Below are 25,676 nucleotides of genomic sequence, written 5' to 3' on the forward strand. Positions count from 1 at the left end.
TTACAGATCAGGACATAATAGAAAAAAAGTCAGAAAGTTTAAAGATTAGGTAAAAACAACATTAATTAGGTAAACCTTTACTGCTTTGATTAGGAATGAAGAGACTAAATAGCAGCCATATGCTGCTCATCAAATGCCCCTGATTAGTGGTTTAACAGCAAATGTGACCACCTCTATAAAAGCAGAAGTTTTGGCACTTTGCTGGTCTGGAGCATGCGTAAAGACATCCAAAGTGATTCTACAAAGGAAACTGTTGCTGCCCATCAAGCTATGAAAGGTTATAAGGCCTTTTCCAAACAATTTGGAGTCCATCATTCTACAGTGAGAAGAATTACTCACAAAAGGTAAAACGTTCAAAACAGTTGACAATTTTCCAAGCATTGGACATTCCAGCAAATTCACCTTAGGTTTTGACCGTTCAGTGGTCAGAGATAATGCCAACAGCTCCAGAGCTCTAAAGGCCTCAGCATGTTAAATGTTCAAGTTCACGACAGTACAATTACAAAAGGATGGCTATCAAATGTGCAGCCATCTGTGCAAGAGTTGGGCAATGCAATAGTACAATGACCCAAACACGCCAGCAAATTTACAACACAATGTCCAAAAAAGAAAAGATTCAAGGTGTTGCAATGGCACAGTCAAAGTCCAGGCCTCAACCCAATTCAGATGCTGAGGTCAGAATTTTATACCTCTTTCTTGGCCCCCATAAAATAATAAAGCTTATACTCCTCTCGCGTGCTGGCGCCGTTCCCGCAGTGTTGGCACGCTGTGCTCCCATGCGGTTGGTGTGACACGTAACGCTGGTGCCCAATCAGTGCTGGTGTCATTGTCTCCTGTCAAATTGAGAAGAAATAAATTCCGAGATCAGCCGCAGTTTCATGTTTGATTTGTCCTAAGGCAGCTCCCTACATTGTGTAGTGGCCATTCTCAGGTATAGTAGCACAGCTCCCTACACTGTGTAGTGGCCATTCTCAGGTGTAGTAGCACAGCTCCCTACACTGTGTAGTGGCCATTCTCAGGTGTAGTAGCACAGCTCCCTACACTGTGTAGTGGCCATTCTCAGGTATAGTAGCACAGCTCCCTACACTTTGTAGTGGCCATTCTCAGGTATAGTAGCACAGCTCCCTACACTGTGTAGTGGCCATTCTCAGGTATAGTAGTAGCACAGTTCCCAACACTGTGTAGTGGCCATTCTCAGGTATAGTAGCACAGTTGCCAACACTGTGTAGTAGCCATTCTCAGGTATAGTAGCACAGCTCCCTACACTGTGTAGTGGCCATTCTCAGGTATAGTAGCACAGCTCCCTACACTGTGTAATGGCCATTCTCAGGTGTAGTAGCACAGCTCCCTACACTGTGTAGTGGCCATTCTCAGGTGTAGTAGCACAGCTCCCTACACTGTGTAGTGGCCATTCTCAGGTGTAGTAGCACAGCTCCTTACACTGTGTAGTGGCCATTCTCAGGTATAGTAGCACAGCTCCCTACACTGTGTAGTGGCCATTCTCAGGTATAGTAGTACAGCTCCCTACACTGTGTAGTGGCCATTCTCAGGTATAGTAGCACAGTTCCCAACACTGTGTAGTGGCCATTCTCAGGTATAGTAGCACAGTTCCCAACACTGTGTAGTGGCCATTCTCAGGTATAGTAGCACAGCTCCCTACACTGTGTAGTGGCCATTCTCAGGTGTAGCAGCACAGCTCCCTATACTGTGTAGTGGCCATTCTCAGGTATAGTAGCACAGCTCCTTACACTGTGTAGTGGCCATTCTCAGGTATAACAGCACGGGTCCCTACACTATGTAGTGGCCATTCTCAGGTATAGTAGCACAGCTCCCTACAATGTGTAGTGGCCATTCTCAGGTATAACAGCACGGGTCACTACACTATGTAGTGGCCATTCTCAGGTATAGTAGCACAGCTCCCTACACTGTGTAGTGGCCATTCTCAGGTATAGTAGCACAGCTCCCTACACTGTGTAATGGCCATTCTCAGGTGTAGTAGCACAGCTCCCTACACTGTGTAGTGGCCATTCTCAGGTGTAGTAGCACAGCTCCCTACACTGTGTAGTGGCCATTCTCAGGTGTAGTAGCACAGCTCCTTACACTATGTAGTGGCCATTCTCAGGTATAGTAGCACAGCTCCCTACACTGTGTAGTGGCCATTCTCAGGTATAGTAGTACAGCTCCCTACACTGTGTAGTGGCCATTCTCAGGTATAGTAGCACAGTTCCCAACACTGTGTAGTGGCCATTCTCAGGTATAGTAGCACAGTTCCCAACACTGTGTAGTGGCCATTCTCAGGTATAGTAGCACAGCTCCCTACACTGTGTAGTGGCCATTCTCAGGTGTAGCAGCACAGCTCCCTATACTGTGTAGTGGCCATTCTCAGGTATAGTAGCACAGCTCCTTACACTGTGTAGTGGCCATTCTCAGGTATAACAGCACGGGTCCCTACACTATGTAGTGGCCATTCTCAGGTATAGTAGCACAGCTCCTTACACTGTGTAGTGGCCATTCTCAGGTATAACAGCACGGGTCACTACACTATGTAGTGGCCATTCTCAGGTATAGTAGCACAGCTCCCTACACTGTGTAGTGGCCATTCTCAGGTATAGTAGCACAGCTCCCTACACTGTGTACTGGCCATTCTCAGGTATAGCAGCACGGGTCCTTACACTATGTAGTGGCCATTCTCAGGTATAGTAGCACAGCTCCCTACACTGTGTACTGGCCATTCTCAGGTATAGCAGCACGGGTCCTTACACTATGTAGTGGCCATTCTCAGGTATAGTAGCACAGCTCCTTACACTATGTAGTGGCCATTCTCAGTATAGTAGCACAGCTCCTTACACTATGTAGTGGCCATTCTCAAGTATAGTAGCACAGCTCCCTACACTGTGTAGTGGCCATTCTCAGGTATAGCAGCACAGCTCCCAACACTGTGTAGTGGCCATTCACATGGTATAGTAGCACAGCTCCCTACACTGTGTACTTTCGTTTTATTGAGAAGCAAACAACAAATAGGACAAAATAAGTGAAAATGTGTGTGTGCATAACTATTCACCCCTCTAAATTCAGTACTATGTAGAACTTCCTTATGGGGCAATTGTAGCCTCAAGTCTCTTGGATAAGTCTCTGTGAGCTTTCCACATCTTTCCACTGGGATTTTTACCCATTATTCCAGCTCCTTCAAGTTACAGTCTGACCACAGATTCTAAATTGGATTACGTTTTTGGTTTTGACTAGTCCACTCCAAAACATTTTACATGTTTTCCCTTAAATCATTCGCGTATTGCTTTAGCAGTATACTTTTGGTCATGTCTTGTTGGAAGGTGAACCCCCGTCCCAGTGTCAAATCACTGACAGACTGAAACAGGTTTTGCTCATTCATATCCCAGTATTTCACACCATACATCTTCCCCTTGACTCGGACAATTTTCCCTGTCACTATTGCCGAAAAACATCCCTACAGCATGATGCTGTGACCACCATGTTTCATTGCGGGGGGATGGTGTTCTTGGGGTGAAGAATCCGTGTTGGTTTGGCGCCAGACATTGCGTTTACCTTGGTTTCCAAAGAGTTAAATATTTCTGACAACAGAACTTTCCTCCATAAATTTAGGGAATCTCCCACATGTCTTTTGGCAAACTCAAAACGAACCTTACAATTTTTGTGCAAGTAAAGGCTTTTTTTCTGTCCACTCTTCCATAAAGGCCACTTCTTTGAAGTGTACCACTTATTGTGGTTATGTGGACAGATACTTCATTCTCTGCTTAGGAACGCTGCAGCTCCTTGAGGGTTACCTTTTGGTCGCTGTACTGCCTCTCTGATTAATGCCCTCTTTGGCCCAGCTGAGAGCTCTGGTGCGCAGCCCTCTCTTGGCAGGTTTGTTGTGGTACCATGTTTTTTTCCTTTTGATGATAATGGATTTGATGTTGCTCTGAGGGATCATCAGAGCTAGGAATATTTTTTATAACCCAACCTTGACTTGTACTTCCTAATAACTTTGTCCCTGACTTGTTTAGAGATCTCCTTGGTCTTCATGGTGTTGTTTCGTTAGTGGTGCCTCTTGCTTAACCCCCTAGAATATTAAATATAAAAGGTAAACTTTATTGACACTCCAAAATGTAAAAACATCTAAAAACAGTTACAACACCCCTGTGGAAATCCTGCATGAGTGACGAGGGTCAAAAAAGCGCAAATCTTACATCATACAATACGGAGTACAAAAAATATATATACAGTATATAATGCACTGTACAAAATGACCCTGCTTAAATGAACAGATGATAAACCAAATACCACCCGGAGTTGGATAAATGAGCAATTAAGGTATGTACCCACGGCAAGCGTGGAACAGTGTAGATAGTCACATATAATGTATTGTATTATATTCTAGATGCCCAAGGAATATGTAGCTCACAAGAATATATATAATATGCACCTGTATGCCAGAACAAAAAGTGATGTACCTACAATGAACAAAAAAATAATAAATAAAGCACATACGCCTAAATAAGCCTGCTGCCAAAAATGATGCAATTGAAAATAGATGAGCATAATGCCAGAGAGAGTAAGGCTACTTTCACACTAGCGTCGGGCTCACTACCGACGCTAGCGTTCTCTGCGCCGCACAACGGGGGCAGCGGATGCATTTATCCAGCGCATCCGCTGCCCCATTGTGAGGTGCGGGGAAGTGCGGGGAGGTGGGGGCGGAGTTCCGGCCGCGCATGCGCGGTCGGAAAAAGCGGACCGTCGGCGGCAAAAAACGTTACATGTAGCGTTTTTTTGTGCCGACGGTCCGCCACAACACGGCGCAACCGTCGCACGACGTGTGTCAATCCGTCGCAATACGTCGCATAATGTTAGTCTATGGTGAAAAAACGCATCCTGCAAGCACTTTTGCAGGATGCGTTTTTTCTGCAAAACGACGCATTGTGACGGATTGCAGTTAACGCTAGTGTGAAAGTAGCCTTACCGCAGCCAAATAAGGATCATAAAGATCAAGATCCACATGTCCAGCCTAATGAGAATTGCCGGGTAATTGCTACAACCGGGGGAGAAGAAGGCAGGAATCCATGTGGGGTGAAGACCCAACGCGTGTCGCCGTTACTTTTTGTTCTGGCATACAGGTGCATATTATATATATTCTTGTGAGCTACATATTCCTTGGGCATCTGGAATATAATACATTATATGAGACTCTCTACACTGTTCCACGCTTGCCGTGGGTACATACCTTAATTGCTCATTTATCCAACTCCGGGTGGTATTTGGTTTATCGTCTGTGCATTTAAGCAGGGCCATTTTGTACAGTGCATTATCTAATATATAAAGCTGAATGTGTGTGTGTGTGTATGTATGTATGTATGTATGTATGTCCGGGATTGGCATCTGAACCGTAGCAGCTACAGCCACAAAATTTTGCACAGTCACACGTCTGGACCCCGAGAGCGTCATAGGCTATGTTGTGAGGTGAAATTTTAACCCCGCGCTTTCCAATTCACCAAACAATTTTGCCCCTATCTACATAATGGGGAAAAAGTGAAAGGAAAAGTGTTGGAGGCGTCGCAGCTACAGGCACAAAATTTTGCACAGTCACACGTCTGGACCCTGAGAGCGTCAAAGCTATATTGTGAGGTGAAATTTTAACCCCGCGCTTTCCAAGTCACCAAACAATTTTGCCCCTATCTACATAATGGGGAAAAAATGAAAGGAAAAGTGTTGGAGGCAAATTAACAGCTGCCAGATGTGAACAAGGGGGACTTAAAGAATGACAGCGATGGCACCAAAGAGTATATACTGTACAGTTGCTAAGGTGGGGCCCCAACATGGGATAATCACACCACCACGGGGATATGAACACACACACAAAATGCGCCACACACTACCACGTGCTCGAACACATATACCACCCTCAGTGCACATTTCACCACACATACACCAACCTCGCCACATAAAAGTAGAAACACAAAAGTCGCCGCTCAAAACTCGCCACGCGCAAAACTCTCCACATGCAAAACTCGCCACACGTGCAAAACTCGCCACACGCAAAACTTGCACACGCAGAAAAATTGCCACACGCAGAAAAATTGCCACATGCACAAAAGTTGCAACACATGCAAAAGTTGCCTCACACAAAACTTGCACATACTCAAAAGGCACCACACATAAAACTCGCCACGCGCAAAACTCGCCATGCGCAAAACTTGCTGCACACAACTTGCTACACTAACCTGTCACATGCAACTCGACCCACAAAAAGTTGCTACACGCATGTCGCCACACAAAACTCATCTCACAAAAGTCCCTACATGCATGTCGCCACACGCAACTCAACACACACAACTTGACACACGAAACTCGCCCTAAAACACACACAAGTCTGGTATCCTTCAAAAATAAAAATCTGATTAATAAGCAGACAAACTACAAGAGCAACAAATGTACCATATAGGAATCCGGCAGCTGTCAGTCACATGACCAGTCTATTATGTGTATGTGTGAGCTAATATATACTGCCAGGGGGTGGGCTTACTGTTGGCTGGGGATTTATCAGGCTGCCATTTTAGCTTACAAATACTGAGGTAAAAATACTGACCAAATAACGTGTGAACGAGGGCTAATACAGGAGGAGATGGCATACAGCTATATACTATATACAGGAGATGACACACAGGTATATACTATTTACAGGGGAGATGACACACAGGTATATACTATATACAGGAGGAGATGACACACAGATATATACTATATACAGGAGAGATGACACACAGGTATATACTATATAGAGGAGGAGATGACATACAGGTACATACTACATACAGGAGGAGATGACATACAGGTATATACTATATACAGGAGGAGATGACACACAGGTATATACTATATACAGGAGCAGATTACCTACAGGTATATAGTATATACAGGAGGAGATGACACAGGTATATGCTATGTATAGGAGGAGATGACATACAGGTATATACTATATACAGGAGATGACACACAGATATATACTATATATAGGTGAGATGACACACAGGTATATACTATATACAGGAGATTACATACAGGTATATCTAATATATAAAGCTGAATGTGTGTATGTATGTATGTGTGTATGTCCGGGATTGGCATCTGTACCGTCGCAGCTACAGCCACAAAATTTTGCACAGTCACACGTCTGGACCCCGAGAGCGACATAGGCTATGTTGTGAGGTGAAATTTTAACCCCGCGCGTTCCAATTCACCAAACAATTTTGCTCCTATCTACATAATGGGGAAAAAGTGAAGGGAAAAGTGTTGGAGGAAAATTGACAGCTGCCAGATGTGAACAATGAGGACTTAAAGAATGAGAGCGATGGCGACAAAGAGTATATACCGTACAGTTGCTAAGGTGGGGCCCCGACATGGGATACTCACCACACACGGGGATATGAACACAAACACAAAATGCGCCACACACTACCACGTGCTTGAACACATATACCACCCTCAGCACACATTTCACCACACACACACACCAACCTCGCCACATAAAAGTCGAAACACAAAAGTCACCACTCAAAACTCGCTACATGCAAAACTCGCCATATGCAAAACTAGGCTCACGCAAAACTCGCCACACGTGCAAAACTCACCTCATGGAAAACTCACCTCATGCAAAACTTGCACACACAGAAAAATTGCCACATGTACAAAAGTTGCACCACATGCAAAAGTTGCCTCACACAAAACTTGCACATACTCAAAATGCACCACACATAAAACTCGCCACGCGCAAAACTCGCCATGCACAAATCTTGCTGCACACAACTTGCTACACTAACCTGTCACATGCAACTCAACACACAAAATGTTGCTACACGCATGTCGCCACACAAAACTCATCTCACAAAAGTCGCTACATGCATGTCGCCACACGCAACTCAACACACACAACTTGACACATAAAACTCGCCCTAAAACACACACAAGTCTGGTATTGTCCTTCAAAAATAAAAATCTGATTAATAAGCAAACTACAAGAGCAACAAATGTACCATATAGGAAATACGGCAGCTGTCAGTCACATGACCTGTCTATTATGTGTATGTGTGAGCTAATATATACTGCCAGGGGGGAGGGCTTCCTGTTGGCTGGGGATTTATCAGGCTGCCAATAGCAACCAATCACAGCTCAGCTTCTATTTTGCTACAGTTAATTAACCTGAGCTCTGATTGGTTAATATAGGCAACAAAGACATTCTCAGTATAACAAAGCTAATATATGTTGTGAAATGCTTCTATTTGCTTAGTTTTTGCCTTTTAATAATTACATTTCTATCTATTTGTTTTGTGGTTTTTGTGTGCAGAATAAATTTTTGTTAACACATTCTATTTTGCTAACAGCAGTCATTAACCCGGGCGAAGCCGGGTAGTACAGCTAGTCTAATATATAAAGCTGAATGTGTGTGTGTGTGTATGTATGTATGTATGTATGTATGTCCGGGATTGGCATCTGAACCGTAGCAGCTACAGCCACAAAATTTTGCACAGTCACACGTCTGGACCCCGAGAGCGTCATAGGCTATGTTGTGAGGTGAAATTTTAACCCCGCGCTTTCCAATTCACCAAACAATTTTGCCCCTATCTACATAATGGGGAAAAAGTGAAAGGAAAAGTGTTGGAGGCGTCGCAGCTACAGGCACAAAATTTTGCACAGTCACACGTCTGGACCCTGAGAGCGTCAAAGCTATATTGTGAGGTGAAATTTTAACCCCGCGCTTTCCAAGTCACCAAACAATTTTGCCCCTATCTACATAATGGGGAAAAAATGAAAGGAAAAGTGTTGGAGGCAAATTAACAGCTGCCAGATGTGAACAAGGGGGACTTAAAGAATGACAGCGATGGCACCAAAGAGTATATACTGTACAGTTGCTAAGGTGGGGCCCCAACATGGGATAATCACACCACCACGGGGATATGAACACACACACAAAATGCGCCACACACTACCACGTGCTCGAACACATATACCACCCTCAGTGCACATTTCACCACACATACACCAACCTCGCCACATAAAAGTAGAAACACAAAAGTCGCCGCTCAAAACTCGCCACGCGCAAAACTCTCCACATGCAAAACTCGCCACACGTGCAAAACTCGCCACACGCAAAACTTGCACACGCAGAAAAATTGCCACACGCAGAAAAATTGCCACATGCACAAAAGTTGCAACACATGCAAAAGTTGCCTCACACAAAACTTGCACATACTCAAAAGGCACCACACATAAAACTCGCCACGCGCAAAACTCGCCATGCGCAAAACTTGCTGCACACAACTTGCTACACTAACCTGTCACATGCAACTCGACACACAAAAAGTTGCTACACGCATGTCGCCACACAAAACTCATCTCACAAAAGTCCCTACATGCATGTCGCCACACGCAACTCAACACACACAACTTGACACACGAAACTCGCCCTAAAACACACACAAGTCTGGTATCCTTCAAAAATAAAAATCTGATTAATAAGCAGACAAACTACAAGAGCAACAAATGTACCATATAGGAATCCGGCAGCTGTCAGTCACATGACCAGTCTATTATGTGTATGTGTGAGCTAATATATACTGCCAGGGGGTGGGCTTACTGTTGGCTGGGGATTTATCAGGCTGCCATTTTAGCTTACAAATACTGAGGTAAAAATACTGACCAAATAACGTGTGAACGAGGGCTAATACAGGAGGAGATGGCATACAGCTATATACTATATACAGGAGATGACACACAGGTATATACTATTTACAGGGGAGATGACACACAGGTATATACTATATACAGGAGGAGATGACACACAGATATATACTATATACAGGAGAGATGACACACAGGTATATACTATATAGAGGAGGAGATGACATACAGGTACATACTACATACAGGAGGAGATGACATACAGGTATATACTATATACAGGAGGAGATGACACACAGGTATATACTATATACAGGAGCAGATTACCTACAGGTATATAGTATATACAGGAGGAGATGACACAGGTATATGCTATGTATAGGAGGAGATGACATACAGGTATATACTATATACAGGAGATGACACACAGATATATACTATATATAGGTGAGATGACACACAGGTATATACTATATACAGGAGATTACATACAGGTATATCTAATATATAAAGCTGAATGTGTGTATGTATGTATGTGTGTATGTCCGGGATTGGCATCTGTACCGTCGCAGCTACAGCCACAAAATTTTGCACAGTCACACGTCTGGACCCCGAGAGCGTCATAGGCTATGTTGTGAGGTGAAATTTTAACCCCGCGCGTTCCAATTCACCAAACAATTTTGCTCCTATCTACATAATGGGGAAAAAGTGAAGGGAAAAGTGTTGGAGGAAAATTGACAGCTGCCAGATGTGAACAATGAGGACTTAAAGAATGAGAGCGATGGCGACAAAGAGTATATACCGTACAGTTGCTAAGGTGGGGCCCCGACATGGGATACTCACCACACACGGGGATATGAACACAAACACAAAATGCGCCACACACTACCACGTGCTTGAACACATATACCACCCTCAGCACACATTTCACCACACACACACACCAACCTCGCCACATAAAAGTCGAAACACAAAAGTCACCACTCAAAACTCGCTACATGCAAAACTCGCCATATGCAAAACTAGGCTCACGCAAAACTCGCCACACGTGCAAAACTCACCTCATGGAAAACTCACCTCATGCAAAACTTGCACACACAGAAAAATTGCCACATGTACAAAAGTTGCACCACATGCAAAAGTTGCCTCACACAAAACTTGCACATACTCAAAATGCACCACACATAAAACTCGCCACGCGCAAAACTCGCCATGCACAAATCTTGCTGCACACAACTTGCTACACTAACCTGTCACATGCAACTCAACACACAAAATGTTGCTACACGCATGTCGCCACACAAAACTCATCTCACAAAAGTCGCTACATGCATGTCGCCACACGCAACTCAACACACACAACTTGACACATAAAACTCGCCCTAAAACACACACAAGTCTGGTATTGTCCTTCAAAAATAAAAATCTGATTAATAAGCAAACTACAAGAGCAACAAATGTACCATATAGGAAATACGGCAGCTGTCAGTCACATGACCTGTCTATTATGTGTATGTGTGAGCTAATATATACTGCCAGGGGGGAGGGCTTCCTGTTGGCTGGGGATTTATCAGGCTGCCAATAGCAACCAATCACAGCTCAGCTTCTATTTTGCTACAGTTAATTAACCTGAGCTCTGATTGGTTAATATAGGCAACAAAGACATTCTCAGTATAACAAAGCTAATATATGTTGTGAAATGCTTCTATTTGCTTAGTTTTTGCCTTTTAATAATTACATTTCTATCTATTTGTTTTGTGGTTTTTGTGTGCAGAATAAATTTTTGTTAACACATTCTATTTTGCTAACAGCAGTCATTAACCCGGGCGAAGCCGGGTAGTACAGCTAGTATATATATATATTTTGTACTCCGTATTGTATGATGTAAGATTTGCGCTTTTTTGACCCTCGTCACTCATGCAGGATTTCCACAGGGGTGTTGTAACTGTTTTTAGATGTTTTTACATTTTGGAGTGTCAATAAAGTTTACCTTTTATATTTAATATTCAGAGTGGTGTGCATTGCTTCAGAGTGGTCCTTTTTGTGTCTTTTTTTGGTAGTATGTTATGTTACCACTCTTTTGCACCCGTGTAACCTATAGTTGTGCTATAGTAGTTCGCCAGCTTCTTTTTCATGGTTCTTGTTTAACTCCTTCACCACCTTGAGATTTTCCGGTTTTGCTCCCTTTCTTCCCATAACTTTCTTTTTTTTTTTGCTGGACAAGTTGTACTTTTGAGCGACACCACTGGTTTTAACTTTTAGTGTTCTTCAAAAAGGGAATAAAATTCCAAGTGCGGTGAAATTGCAAAAAAATGTGCAATAGTTTTTTTTTGTTGTTGTTTTTTATACCATGTTTACAAGATGCGAAAACTGACCTGCCATTATGATTCTCCAGGTCATTATGAGTTTGCAGACCCCAAACATGCACAGGTTCTTTTTTATTTAAGTGGTGAAAAAAAGATCCCAAGTTTGTAAAAATAAAATATGGCGCCATTTTACAAAACATGTAGCGTCTCTATTTTTCGAGACCGGGGCTGGGTGAGCATTTATTTTTTGTGCTTCGAGTTGACGTTTTCATCAATACCATTTTTGGAGTAGATGCGGTCTTTTGATTGCCTTTTATTGCATTTTTTTGCAATGTTGCGATGACCAAAAAAAGTTACATCTTTGGGATTTGATTTTGTTTCTTGTCACACCATTTTCTGATTGGATTAATTATTTTTATAGATGGGGTGTTTCTGAACACATCGATAGCAAATATGTGGGTTTTTTTTTATTTTATTGTTTTGAAAGGGGCAAAAGAGGGGTGATTTAAACTTTTTATATACTGTATATATATATTTTTTTAATTTAAACTTTTTAAAAACATATACCGTATATATATTTTTTACTTTTCACTTGCTTCAGTAGTCTGCTTAGGCGACTTGAAGCTGTGATCTTCTGATCACTTGTGCTACACATATCAGGGCTTCAGCCATGCTACGTGTAACATAAATGATCTGCTATAAACGCTGGCCAGGGAGCGGTGCTCGTAGCAGATAAACAGTGACAAGCAGACCCACGGTTGTCTTGCCAGCCCATTGGCACCCCGCGATCATGTGAGAGTGGCACCGATGTGACGGGATAGTGACGCACTTCCGGTGCGTTCATGTTAAATACCACAGTCAGAGATTGACAGTGACATTTAACATGTTGACAGCAGCCGGTGGATTGTGATTCCACCCACGGCTCAGCGCCGGAGCCCACATCCAAGAGGTGGAGGCAACCTATGACATACCTATATTTCATAGGTCATAAAGGGGTTAATGGTGTTGCCGCCTCTGTGGACTTTCAGAAAAGGTGTGTACTGTATATACTGATAGACCATGTGACACTTAGATTGCACACAGGTGGACTTCCTTTCACCAAGCATGCGTCTTATAAAGCTAATTTTTTGTACCAGAAATTTTTAGGGGCTTCATAGCAAAATGGGTGAATACATATGCACATGCCAATTTTTAGTTATTTGACCGCATAAATGTAATTTGTCTATTTTTCATACTTCACCAACTTAGACTATTTAGTGCTGATGCATCAAAAACAAATCGGATTGCAAAAATATTTAAACACCGGTTGTACAGTAACAAAATAGGCAAAAAACCTGGGGGGTGAATACTTTTGCAAGCCATTGTAGTAAAAATAATTGTGTTTTATAATGCCTAGCCTCAGGCTGAACATCACAGGAGAAAAAACTGGACAGGAATGAGGGCCTTCAGGCAGCTGTTGTAGTTACCCATCGGCTCCCCTCAATTGCATCATGGGGGGGACAATGGCCACCTGAACAAATTCCCAGGCCAGAGCGCAGCTCCTAATTGACACTATCAGTGTTTGACAGTAACATTTAAGAGGATATGATTGCTGCTGTTAAAGGTAAGTGTCAACCATGTACTATAGCGGACTTCTGCCCTGTGTGGAACAAGCTCAACCCCTGAGCCCACTACAAAGATCTAAAAACCTTGATGAACTTCATGACGTAATAGCATGTTATGGATTGTTAAGGGTTTAAAGGGGTTGTCCACTACTGGACAATTCAAAAACCTTATTAAATTAGAAACCGTGCATACTCACCTCCTGTAGCCGCACCATTCCAGAGAGTGACACGACTTGTCTCACCTGCAGGCTGCAGCCATTGAGCAGCTGCTCGTCCTCTACAGCCTTTACTGTTTCATCAGAGCGGACGTCCCTGAAGGAATATTGATGAGCTGCTGCTGACAAGCGGCAGGTGACATAAGTCGTGTCCCTCTTCCCTGCTATCCCTAGTGCTTGGGTCACAGCTTACAATGTGCAGACTTGGATACTAATTGCACAAAACATTGTCCCATTTTGTGTCCTTGTCTTCCTGTGTATCTTACATTTTGTTCTTTTTTAGCTGGTAACAGGAGTATGGCAAGGAAGCTACAACTTTTTCTGCCAGGACACGCACAGTGGAGGTGACGCCGACATGAAGGTGAGTAGACAATTTTGTTTATGACTTTTAATATGCTTGAATACAGTATTCTAGTTTTTTCTTTAACAGACGGGCTTGTTAGATTACCCTTATCATCTGTTTAATTTACTGGAAATCAAATATGGAGCAATAACTTGTGGCATGTGATTCTACCCTGGCCTCATATGATTTTCATGTCACTTCATGCAAAGTACAATTTTCATAGGCTGCAGGCAGTGTGCCCAGTTACTGCCTGGGACTGTTCCGGTCATAGATAAAATGCTCATTAGAAATGATGCAATCACTGAATACCTGATATATGTATCAAAAGGAAATCTGCGTACAAGCAATGAAATGGTGTGAACTAATGGCTGCTTTCCTGTCTGACCCACGGTGAATCATCCTCGCCAAGTTCTAAGCATTGTCTGACTCTGCACTTTTTTCCCAAACACTTCAGCTGATAAGTAGATCATTACAAGCACATGGCGAGCTTCTGCAAATGTCCTTCGTGCCGTGAAAAAATCACACATCCCCTTCTTGACGTCTCTGGGGTTGACCAAATCTAAGCTCCTGACATTCTTCGTGTAGGAAGGTGCAGATTACTATGTGGTTCAAAAATGTCTGCTTAGACTTTAGGAGACATGACAAGTTCATACCCACAGTTCTTGCTACTACCAGGGTGCAAGTGGGATTGTAGACGCGCGGAAGAATCCCACATTGCTGCCCACAAGAACCAGAGAAACATGGCTTGAGCTTTCTGGTAGAGCTCCATCTTAATAAACATATGCTACTACATTAGTCCTTTGTAGTCTTTTCCGTTTCAGAACCAAATCATACATTTGCGTGCAGTAGTTGTCAAGGTGGCACTGTGCCAACTGAATTTAATTAATCACCCGTCAGTATGAACGCTCTTGGAAGGTGCACATGTCTGAAACCCAGCCAAATAGCAAATTACTTTGTTGTTTAGCAACTAACTCTACTAGATAATCATAGGAGGCCTCCGGAAGACGAACAAATGTAGAATGCATGACTTTGTGATCCCATACTTAGGTCCTATACTTCTATGAATTTTATCAGACAGCACACACATGCAACATGCCTTTAGAAAATATTGGGTATGTGTTATGATTAGAGATGAGCAAAAAGATTTTCTCTGCCCTGGTCAAGAGTCCAGTTCTATCCTCCTCCAGATGCAGAAGGGAGATTGCCATGGTCTCTGCCACGTAGGACAGGACCAGTACTCAATTCTAGTGCTAACTAGTGATGAGCGAGTATACTCGTTGCTTGGATTTTCCCGAGTATGCTCAGGTGGTCTCCGAGTATTTGGATGCGCTCGGAGATTTAGTTTTTGTCGATACTGCTGCTAGACAGCTTGAATATATGTGACGAATGCGTGGTTGCTAGGGAATCCCACATGTATTCAGCCTGTCTAGCAGCCGTAAATCATGCAGCTGTGTCAACAAAAACTAAATCTCCGAGCAGTTACAAATACTCGGAGACCCCCCGATCATGCTCGAAAAAACCCGAGCAACGAGTATACTCGCTCATCACTAGTTCTAACCATAACAAAAAAAAACAGATAGAACACAGATGTGTGAAACTGAATAGGCTTTAGGCCACGTTCACACATTCAGTATTTGGTCAGTATTTTACCTCAGTATTTGTAAGCCAAAACCAGGAGTGGGTGATAAATACAGAAGTGGTGATGTGTTTCTATTATACTTTTCCTCTGGTTGTTCCACTCCTGATCTTGGAACTTATGTATAATACTGACCAAATGGTGAACTTGTGAACGTGGCCTTAGGCTGGGGGGCGGCGAGGTGCCTCACACAGCACGTCATTGAATATGGCCATATGAGAGAGCCATTTGATCCCCTGATGAACCCCAATACTCTGGGGAGAAACATGTCGGGAACGGGTATATGTGACCTCTATCAAGGGTCTGACTCAATGGGATTTATTAAGATCTGTGAACCTTTATTACTGAATCTGGCTGACTACTTCAGATAAGTATTTCAATTACTACCCTGGTGTTACCATTGAGAGCATTATTAGTCGGTCATTTCATTACTGTGGTAATTCCACTCTTCCACTATGTTTATGACACCACACTTAATTTCCTTGTGCACATAGAGCATTTACTCCAGATGTGGATTAATAAACATGGGTGATGATACTACATGAGTGACCTAGAGGATCTGATTGTTCCTTAATCTTTTATAGTGCTATATGCACTTTATGCATTTGGCTATGTGTTGAGACACCATTCATCTCTATTTAGTGGAACATATCGTCTCTGGCCACCTCAACATCTATAGGGCCACTAACTATTTGATACGCTCTCTTTATCTGTAACTCAGGCGGTGTCTGGGCTTACACCTGCAATACAGCTTATGTCATGGATTTACTAGGGTCTTAAAGGAGAGCCGTCGACGAGTGGGGTCACCATACCACTGAAACTTAGGGTGCCAACCTCCACTAATAGGTGGAGGTGGACCTATTCAAATCAATGGGTCTGCACACGTCGGTGTGTTTCCACATACCGTGTTCAATGGACGAAACACTCCGACATGTTCGTTTTTTACCAGCAGCATCGGCCGCAAAAAGTCCTGCACACGTGCACAATGATCACACCCGTGTGACGTACCGGCCAGGGCTGAGGAGTTGGTAAGCTGAATCTCTGACTCCTCAATTTCCCTAATTCACGACTCCGACTCCCAAGCACTGCCTCACTACTTAGCATGTACATAAAGTGCAGCACAGATTCATCTCAACTAAAAGCCGAGATCCTTACATCAGGAACAGAACAGACATTTATAGGCCATTTCATAACACTGGCTCCGACTCCGAGCACTGCCTCACTGCTGAGCATGTACATAAAGTGCAGCACAGATTCATCTCAACTAAGAGCAGAGATCCTTACATCATGAACAGAACAGACATTTATAGGCCATTTCATAACACTGGCTCCACAGCACTCGTCTCTACTGAGCATGTACATAAAGTGCAACACAGATTCATCTCCACTAAAAGCCGAGATCCTTACATCAGGAACAGAACTGGCATTTATAGGAAGTTTCATAACTTTTCCGAATTGTTATGAAAAAATGTACAGCAAATACTGCATTGTAGTACTTTACCAAATGTATTATATATTTTAGGAATCTAAGTCGACTCCACAGCCCTGGTACCTGTCCATTTTATACCGACTCCACCAAAATGGACACTGACCCCAACTTCAAATCCCTGAAATAAATGCAGATCTTATGGACCTAAATTTACCATTATCATAAAGTACAACATGTGATAAAAAAAAACTTTTTCCGAATCTCTGGGATATGTGGAAGCATGGCAGACAAGAGTTATTACTTCCTAAAAAGTCAGATTTAAAAAATTGGTCTTGTCAGAAAAGTGAAAACTGGCTTCAGCGTGAAAGGGTTAATTTATAGTTCCGATGGTTCTGGATGTGGCAATACCAATTATGTGTACTTTTTTGTTTATTTTTGTTTTCATACAAAAGCTGTTTTTTGGGGTGGAAAAAAGTTTTTTGCTTTTTTTTTGTCTAGTTTACAAATTTAAGGTTTCTTTTATTTATTTGATTTTTTTTACATCCTGGACTAATACTAATACAGGAATTGAATATTTTACAGTTTGCTGATTTCATGTACTGCAATAATTCTTTACTGCAGTGTACACTGTTCGAAATTATTATGCAAATTGGATTGAAGTGTCATAAAGATTTAATTGTCTTGTTTTTCAAATAAACTCGTGGATGGTATTGTGTCTCAGGGCTCAATGGATCACTGAAATTAATCTTACACACGTGATAATTATGTTTTTTCCATCATACATGACGGCACCACGAGAGAGGGGATCCGCCCATCAAGGACAGGAAACCTTCAAGATAAAAGGGGCGGCTCCTCTCTCCACATCAGTTGGTTTCCTGTCCTTGACGGGGAACCCTCAAGATGGAAGAACATCTGATGAAGATTGAAGAGGATGCCGGGGCCTGGGTCGGGTGGATTTGGGCAGGCGCTGGTCTGCTGCACCCGTCACCAGGTACCCGTAGTCGCCTCGGGGGTCAATGTATACCATGCCCCCCCTGAGCGAAGCATGGCCACAGCCCGCGAGGCGAACGCCCGGGTGAAGATTCTCCACGGGGACCGCAGGTGCGCCCCCCCCCCCCCTGTCGAGTAGAAATCCTACTGTCCACGGGGGTCACCTTTTGGTGCCCCCCCCTGTTGACCAAAGGTGGCCATGCAGCCCATGTGGCACATCGGTGCCCGGGCTAGGTAAGCTCCTCGGAGGTTTTTGGGCCTCCCTGTCGAGTGTAAAGAGCAGGTCTCCCCCCTTCCCCCCCTCCTCCCTGTGTACCTGAAGCTGCAGAGCGGTTTGGAGCGGTGTCCGGAGCTGGAACATTTGACATGCTGAGAGCTGCGGCTGAGATCCGTGGCGTGGGCTCCAGCCGGCACCAGGTACCTAGGAATGGAGGTACGTGCGCAAGGGGAACGTTAAATGCGGGCAGAAGGGCAGGGGGACCAGAATCTTCGGCACGCACCGGAAGTAAAGGCTGGGTGCGCGCCCGGAAGTGAAGGAGCGTGCAGTAATAGCGTGTGCACGCATGGGACCCGGCGGCAGCACTCAGAGGCAGGATCAGCCAGGTGAATGGAGCGCGCACCGGAGGTGGTTGCCGGGTGCGCGCTCCGACATCACTTTACTGCGCAAGCGTCGCGCAGGGCGGCCGACAATGGCAGGATCAGCCAGGTAGATGGTGGCTCTAAAAGCGCGCACCGGAGGTGGTTGCCGGGTGCGCGCTCTGACATGACTTTATAGCGCAGGCGTTGCGCTTGCGGCGGCAGGATCAACCAGGTGTTTGATTGTTTATAGGAGCACCGGAAGTGGTGCGGGCACGATCAGCCAGGTAATCATTTATGAGAGGTGCAATCATACACCTGATTTCTGAAACGGCCAGTAAAGGCAGGATCAACCAGGTGATCCATTACAAAAAAAAAAAAAAAAGGCTGAATCTATTTAAACAAGCCAGTTGCGCTGCCCTGTGTCACTAAACCAGGTCAGGTTGAAGGTGACTACTCTTTTTGCGTGGTGGTGTGTATAATGGAGAGCTTTTCACCAGAGCATTTGATGCCACAGCAAGAGGTGCAGGAGAGGCGGACTCGCTCAAGCGAAAAGAGCCAGAACCACCATGGCAGCAGCAGAAGCCGCTCGGACAGCGTACGGACGGATCGCCATACCAAGGAGGGGTCCCTAGTCTCATTGGGAGACACGGAGAAAACCAGCCAACCTCCGGATCCGGTACCCGTACTTTGAAAGCGTCCGAGTGGTGAGTGAACTGCGAGAAAGTCCAGTACGCTAATGTCTGTTCTCTTCTCTTATCTCCGTCTCTCCCCTCTTTTCTTACATACATTGCGGGGTGGAGTATATGAGGTCCCCAAAAAATATAAGGGAAAAACTAAAAATAAGGAGTATCCCTTATGTAAAAAGCCTTTAAAGACATCTTGGGATAAAAGACTGTGTCAGGAGTGTATCAATAGGACGGTGGCGGAGGAAACACCCTCCTTTACGGACAGCCTAAGATCTCTGATCCAGTCCGAGGTCTCTATGTCCGTTAAAGCATTGCAAACAGCCGACACAGATGACAGATCCAGTCCCTCCGTAGCATCCCAGAGGGATTCCTCAGAGTCAGAGGGGGACTCAGATACAGCTCACTACTCAGATAGTAGCTCAGAGGAGGAGGATACATTTCCAGCAGAGGCTACGGACAGGCTTATAAAAGCTGTCCGTTCTACCATGGGGCTGGTAGATGAGAAGGCAAAAAAGACAGCCCAGGAACTTATGTTCAGTGGCCTACAGAAAAGAAAACGGAGGTCATTCCCTGTTAATGAACAATTACAAGAACTGATTAAAAGGGAATGGCAAAAACCGGAAAAGAGGTCCCAAATAACCACCTCCCTAAAGAGAAGGTATCCGTTTGAGGAAGAGGCATCCTCATCTTGGGATAAAGCCCCAAAGATTGATGTGGCAGTCTCAAAAGTTGCCAGGAAATCCTCCCTGCCATTCGAGGACCTAGGTTCTCTAAAAGAGCCTCTGGACAGGAAGGTGGATAGTTCCCTAAAGACGGCATGGGAAGCCTCGGCAGGTGCACTAAGGCCAGCTATCGCGGCCACTTGTGTAACCAGATCCTTAAAAGTCTGGATAGACAACCTGGAGGAACAGGTAGAGCAAAAAGTTCCCAGGGAAGCTATTCTAGAATCAATACCAACCATGAGAGCAGCGGCTGTGTTTCTAGCTGAAGCATCAGCGGACTCGGCTAGGCTGGCAGCAAAATCAGCAGCGTTAGCCAACACAGGACGCCGTGCCGTATGGCTTAAATGCTGGCCGGTAGATACTCAGGCGAAGATGAAGCTCTGCTCTTTGCCTTGTGAGGGGAACTTCCTTTTCGGACCGGCATTAGACGAGGTATTGGAGAATGCCGGGGATAAAAAGAAGAACTTTCCAAAACAGCCATTTCAGCCCTTTCGTCGCTCCTTTCAGAGAGGTCAAAAATTCCGGAGGCAGCAGTACAGAGACCGAGACAGGAGCAACCTGGACAAGCGACCCAGGGGAGGAAAGGGCTTCTATTTTGGCAAGTCCCCCAGAGACACCAAAAAACCCTCCCAGTGACTGTCCTTCTCAGGTGGGAGGGAGGCTCTCTCACTTCCTTCCAGCCTGGGAGAGGATCTCATCCAGCATATGGATCCGGCAGATCGTGGGATCAGGCCTAAAACTAAGATTCCACCACTGGCCTCCAAGAAGATATATGCAGACCCCGGTACAGTCCTCCCAAGAAAAACAAGACAGTCTGGAGGGGGAAGTAACATCACTCCTAGACAAGCACGTCTTGGAAGAGGTTCCTATAGAGGAAAGGAGAGAAGGATTTTATTCCCCTCTTTTTCTCATAAAAAAACCGGACAACTCTTGGAGGACAATAATAAATTTAAAAGGCCTCAACAAATTTCTTGTAATACCATCGTTCAAGATGGAAACCATAAAATCAGCCGTGAAACTTCTCTATCCCCAGTGTTACATGTCCGTCCTCGACCTCAAGGACGCTTATTATCACGTCCCAATCAGACAACAAGATCGTCAGTTCCTCAGAGTGGCAGTTCATATGGGGTCCCAGCTGCGTCACTTCCAGTACAGGGCTCTGCCCTTTGGGATAGCAACTGCCCCACGCGTATTTACGAAACTGATTGCAGAGGTCACAGCACATCTCAGGGAAAAAGACACTCTAATAATTCCCTACTTGGACGACTTCCTGATAGTGGGGAAGAACTTTTCTCACTGTCAGGAGCAGGTCAGGATAGTGATGGACACTCTTCAGACACTGGGAGGGCAACTAAATCTCAAAAAGTCCAAACTAGAGCCGGCAATGGTCCAGAATTTCCTGGGGATAACGGTAGACTCCGTGGCACAGGAGTGTCGCCTCCCAGAAGAAAAAGAAGGAAAAACCAAACAGATGATTATGGCCACATTTAAAAAAAACGGAAATGACTTTAAGAAGGGCCATGTCGGTGTTAGGGTCCCTAACCTCCTGCATACCGGCAGTAAAATGGGCCCAGTTCCATGCAAGAGAACTGCAATGGTGTGTGCTGCAGAACGACCTTGAACTTCAGGGGCAGTTAGAGCAGAAGCTCACTCTCCCACTCTCTGTGCTCCAATCTCTCAGATGGTGGTTACAGATAGTCATCCCCGAGAGGAGTTCCCTGGACATTCACAGCCTCCAAGGTAATCACAACAGATGCCAGTCCATGGGGGTGGGGAGCTCACTCAGACACACTATGGGTCCAAGACCCCTGGGCTCAAGAGGAGAAAGATCTATCCTCAAACGAGTGGGAGCTCCTAGCAATAGAAAAGGTGCTAGTGAGGTTACTTCCTCACTTGGCAGGGCATCATGTGAGAGTCCTATCGGACAACTGAACAGCGGTCGCATACGTGAACCACCAGGGAGGCACCCGCTCCCGGGCTCTGATGCACGTAACCACAAGACTCATGTCTCTAGCCGAAAGGCACTTCCTGTCATTATCGGCCCTGCATATCCGAGGTGTGGACAACATAAAGGCAGACTTTTTAAGCAGGAACCACTTGAGGCAAGGAGAATGGTCCCTAAAAAAGTCAGTTTTTCAATGCATAGTGCACATGTGGGGAAAACCCAAGGTAGACCTCTTTGCCTCAAAAGTCAACAAGAAAGTCCAAAAGTTCTGCTCCCTGAACCCAGCAGACAGGCCGTTGGCAGTAGACGCCTTCAGCATAGAATGGACGTCGGGACTCCTGTATGCCTTCCCACCGATATGTCTAATCCCAGCAGTTCTGAGGAAGATCAGGGAAGACAAGGCCAGAGTGATTGTGATAGCGCCCTTCTGGCCGAAAAGGCCATGGTTTTACTGGCTGAGAGTGATGTCAGCGACGGACCCGTGGGTTCTCCCGGAAGACCAGGACCTTCTAACGCAGGGTCCCTTCAACCACCCGCAGAACTCCGGGCTTCATTTGACAGCCTGGCATTTGAGCGGTCGTTACTTGAGAAAGAAGGGTTCTCAGCTGGGTTAATATCCACCTTGCTCAGCAGCAGAAAACCAGTAACGACCAAGATCTATGGGAGAATATGGAAGAAATTCCTGTCCAGCTCAGGGCCAATACGGGAAGGGGAGGTCCCGATAGTGGCAATACTGGAGTTCCTGCAAAAGGGCTTAAATCTGGGGTTAGCTGTTAGTACCCTCAAAGTACACATTTCAGCCTTAGCAGCCCTATTCAACTGTGACCTGGCAAGTAATAGGTGGGTGGTGAGGTTTGTCCGAGCCTGTAGTAGAGCTGACTCTGTTCCATCTCCTACTCCTCCACCATGGGATCTAAATCTAGAGTTAACAGCCCTGACGGAAAGCCCCTTTGAGCCGTTAAATACAACTTCTGATAAAATACTAACATTAAAAACAGCTTTGTTAGTGGCACTTACATCGGCCCGTAGGGTGGGGGATTTACACGCGTTGTCAGCTGACCCCCCTTACACACAAATTATGGACGATAGGGTTGTATTAAAATTAGATCCGGCATATCTCCCCAAAGTGGTATCGAGATTCCATAGAGCTCAGGATATAACCCTACCCTCTTTCTGTCCCAATCCCAGTAACAAAAAAGAGGAGAGACTCCATTGCCTAGACGTTAGGAGATGTATCCTACAGTATCTAGAGGTGACAAAATCCTGGAGGAAGCAGAGGGCTTTATTTGTTGCGTTCCAGGGGTCAAGGAAGGGCCTTAAAGCCTCAAAACAGACTATAGCTAGATGGGTGAGAGAGGCCATTATTCTAGCGTATAGTAGTGCAGGCAGGGTTATTCCACAGGGTCTGAAAGCCCACTCCACGAGGGCCATGGCGACGTCGTGGGCGGAGAGAGCAGATGCTACCATCGACCAAATCTGTAAGGCGGCCACTTGGTCCTCTCCGTCTACATTTTTTAAACATTATAGGCTAGACCTATCTGCTACCTCTGATCTCACATTTGGGAGAAGAGTGTTACAAGCAGTGATCCCTCCCTAAAGAGAATACAATCTCTGTAACTCTCTCGTGGTGCCATCATGTATGATGGAAAAACACGGGTATTACATACCTGGTAATGTGTTTTTTCATGAGACATGACAGCACCCTTATATTCCCACCCTTTTGATCACGTCATTAGTTGGGTGCATTATTAGCATTATTTGTATTATACACTCCCTGGGGGTATCGGTGAATAGAACCGTATAGGATGTATTATTTATGTGTACACTAACCCTGGAGTTCCTCTTGTACTCTGTAAAACAACTGATGTGGAGAGAGGAGCCGCCCCTTTTATCTTGAAGGTTTCCTGTCCTTGATGGGCGGATCCCCTCTCTCGTGGTGCCGTCATGTCTCATGGAAAAACACATTACCAGGTATGTAATACCCGTGTTTCCAGGTGATTCTAATTAAAGGAAAACTACTTAAAAATGATGTTCCACTTTATTAAGCAGGCCACAGGTTTCAAGCAATATGGGAAATAAAAAGGATCTCTCTGCTGCTGAAAAGAATTAAATAGTGCAATGCCTTGGACAAGGTATGAAAACATTAGATATTTCACGAAACCTTAAGTGATCATCATACTGTGAAGAGATTTGTGACTGAAACAGAGCACAGACAGAGTTCATGCAGATAAAGGCATAATGAGGAAGATTTCTGCCAGACAAATTCATTGGATTAAGAGAGCAACTGCCAAAATAGCATTAGAAAGCAGCAAACAGTTATTTCAAGCTGCTGGTGCCTCTGGATTCCCTCGAACCTCAAGGTGTAGGATCCTTCAAAGGCTTGCTGTGGTGCATAAACCTACTATTCGGCCACCCCTAAACAGTGTTCACAAGCAGAAATGGTTGCAGTAGGCCCAGACATACATAAAGACTAATTTTCAAACAGTCTTGTTTACTGATGATGGTGGAGCAACCCTGGATGGTCCAGATGGATGGAGTAGTGAATGATTGGTGGATGGCCACCATGTCCCAACAAGGGACGTCAGCAAGGAGGTGGAGGAGTCATGTTTTGGGCCGGAATCATGGGGAAACAGCTGGTAGGGCCCTTTAAGGCTCCTGAAGGTGTGAAAATGACCTCTGCAAAGTAAATAGAGTTTCTGACTGACAACTTTCTTTCATGGTCTAAAAAGCAGAAACGTGCCTTCAGGAGCAAAATCATCTTCATGCTTACAATGCGCCATCTCATGCTGCAAAGAATACCTGTGAGTCATTGGCTGCTATGGGCATAAAAGGAGATAAACTCATGGTGTGGCCACCATCTTCCCCTGACCTCAACCCTATAGAGAACCTTTGGAGTATCATCAAGCAAAGGATCTATGAAGGTGGGAGGCAGTTCACATCAAAACAGCAGCTCTGGGAGGCTATTCTGACTTCATGCAAAGAAATACAAGCAGAAACTCTCCAAAAACTCACAAGTTCAATGGATGCAAGAATTGTGAGGGTGATATCAAAGAAGGGGTCCTATGTAAACATGTAACTTGGCCTGTTAGGATGTTATGGAGGTAAATAGCTTTTTTGTTCAGTGAATGTGACCTCCTAATGCTGCAAATTCCACAAATGAGCATTTTCAGTTCTTTAAAACATATCAAATGTTTAGAAATTCTACTGTGCCTAATAATTTGGAACAGTGCATTGTGAGTTTTTATTCATTTTGGAGATTATACTGTTATCATTGGGAGGTTTCTTCAATAAAATTCGATGTATACTCTAACGGGTGATGACTTTTATTAGACTGACTGTCATTTGGACCGACCATTTAGGAAAATCTGGGAAAAACGTCATTTGCATAATAATTTGGAACATGGTGTATGAGACCTGTCAGTGTCACACTGAGGGTCCGCTCACACGAATATATAACTCGGATGAGTGCACTCGACAAAAAAAAAGATTGCACGCTGACCAGTGTTATTCAGTGAGGTAGCGCAGATCTGTGTT

At 44.6% G+C, this 25,676-nt stretch overlaps 1 protein-coding gene across 2 annotated transcripts in view; it reads left to right on the forward strand.

The window, feature by feature from the left end:
• The window catches only part of ELOVL5 (ELOVL fatty acid elongase 5), a 72,970-nt gene that overhangs the window by 19,649 nt on the left and 27,645 nt on the right, over nt 1-25,676 (forward strand). For both annotated transcript variants that reach the window (XM_077290030.1, XM_077290032.1), the window contains exon 4: nt 14,096-14,173. In XM_077290030.1, coding sequence (XP_077146145.1) covers nt 14,096-14,173 — 78 coding nt within the window. The remainder of the gene's footprint in view (nt 1-14,095; nt 14,174-25,676) is intronic.

The sequence above is a fragment of the Ranitomeya variabilis genome, chromosome 2, assembly GCF_051348905.1.
Source record: "Ranitomeya variabilis isolate aRanVar5 chromosome 2, aRanVar5.hap1, whole genome shotgun sequence".
Taxonomy (NCBI): Eukaryota; Metazoa; Chordata; class Amphibia; order Anura; family Dendrobatidae; genus Ranitomeya; species Ranitomeya variabilis.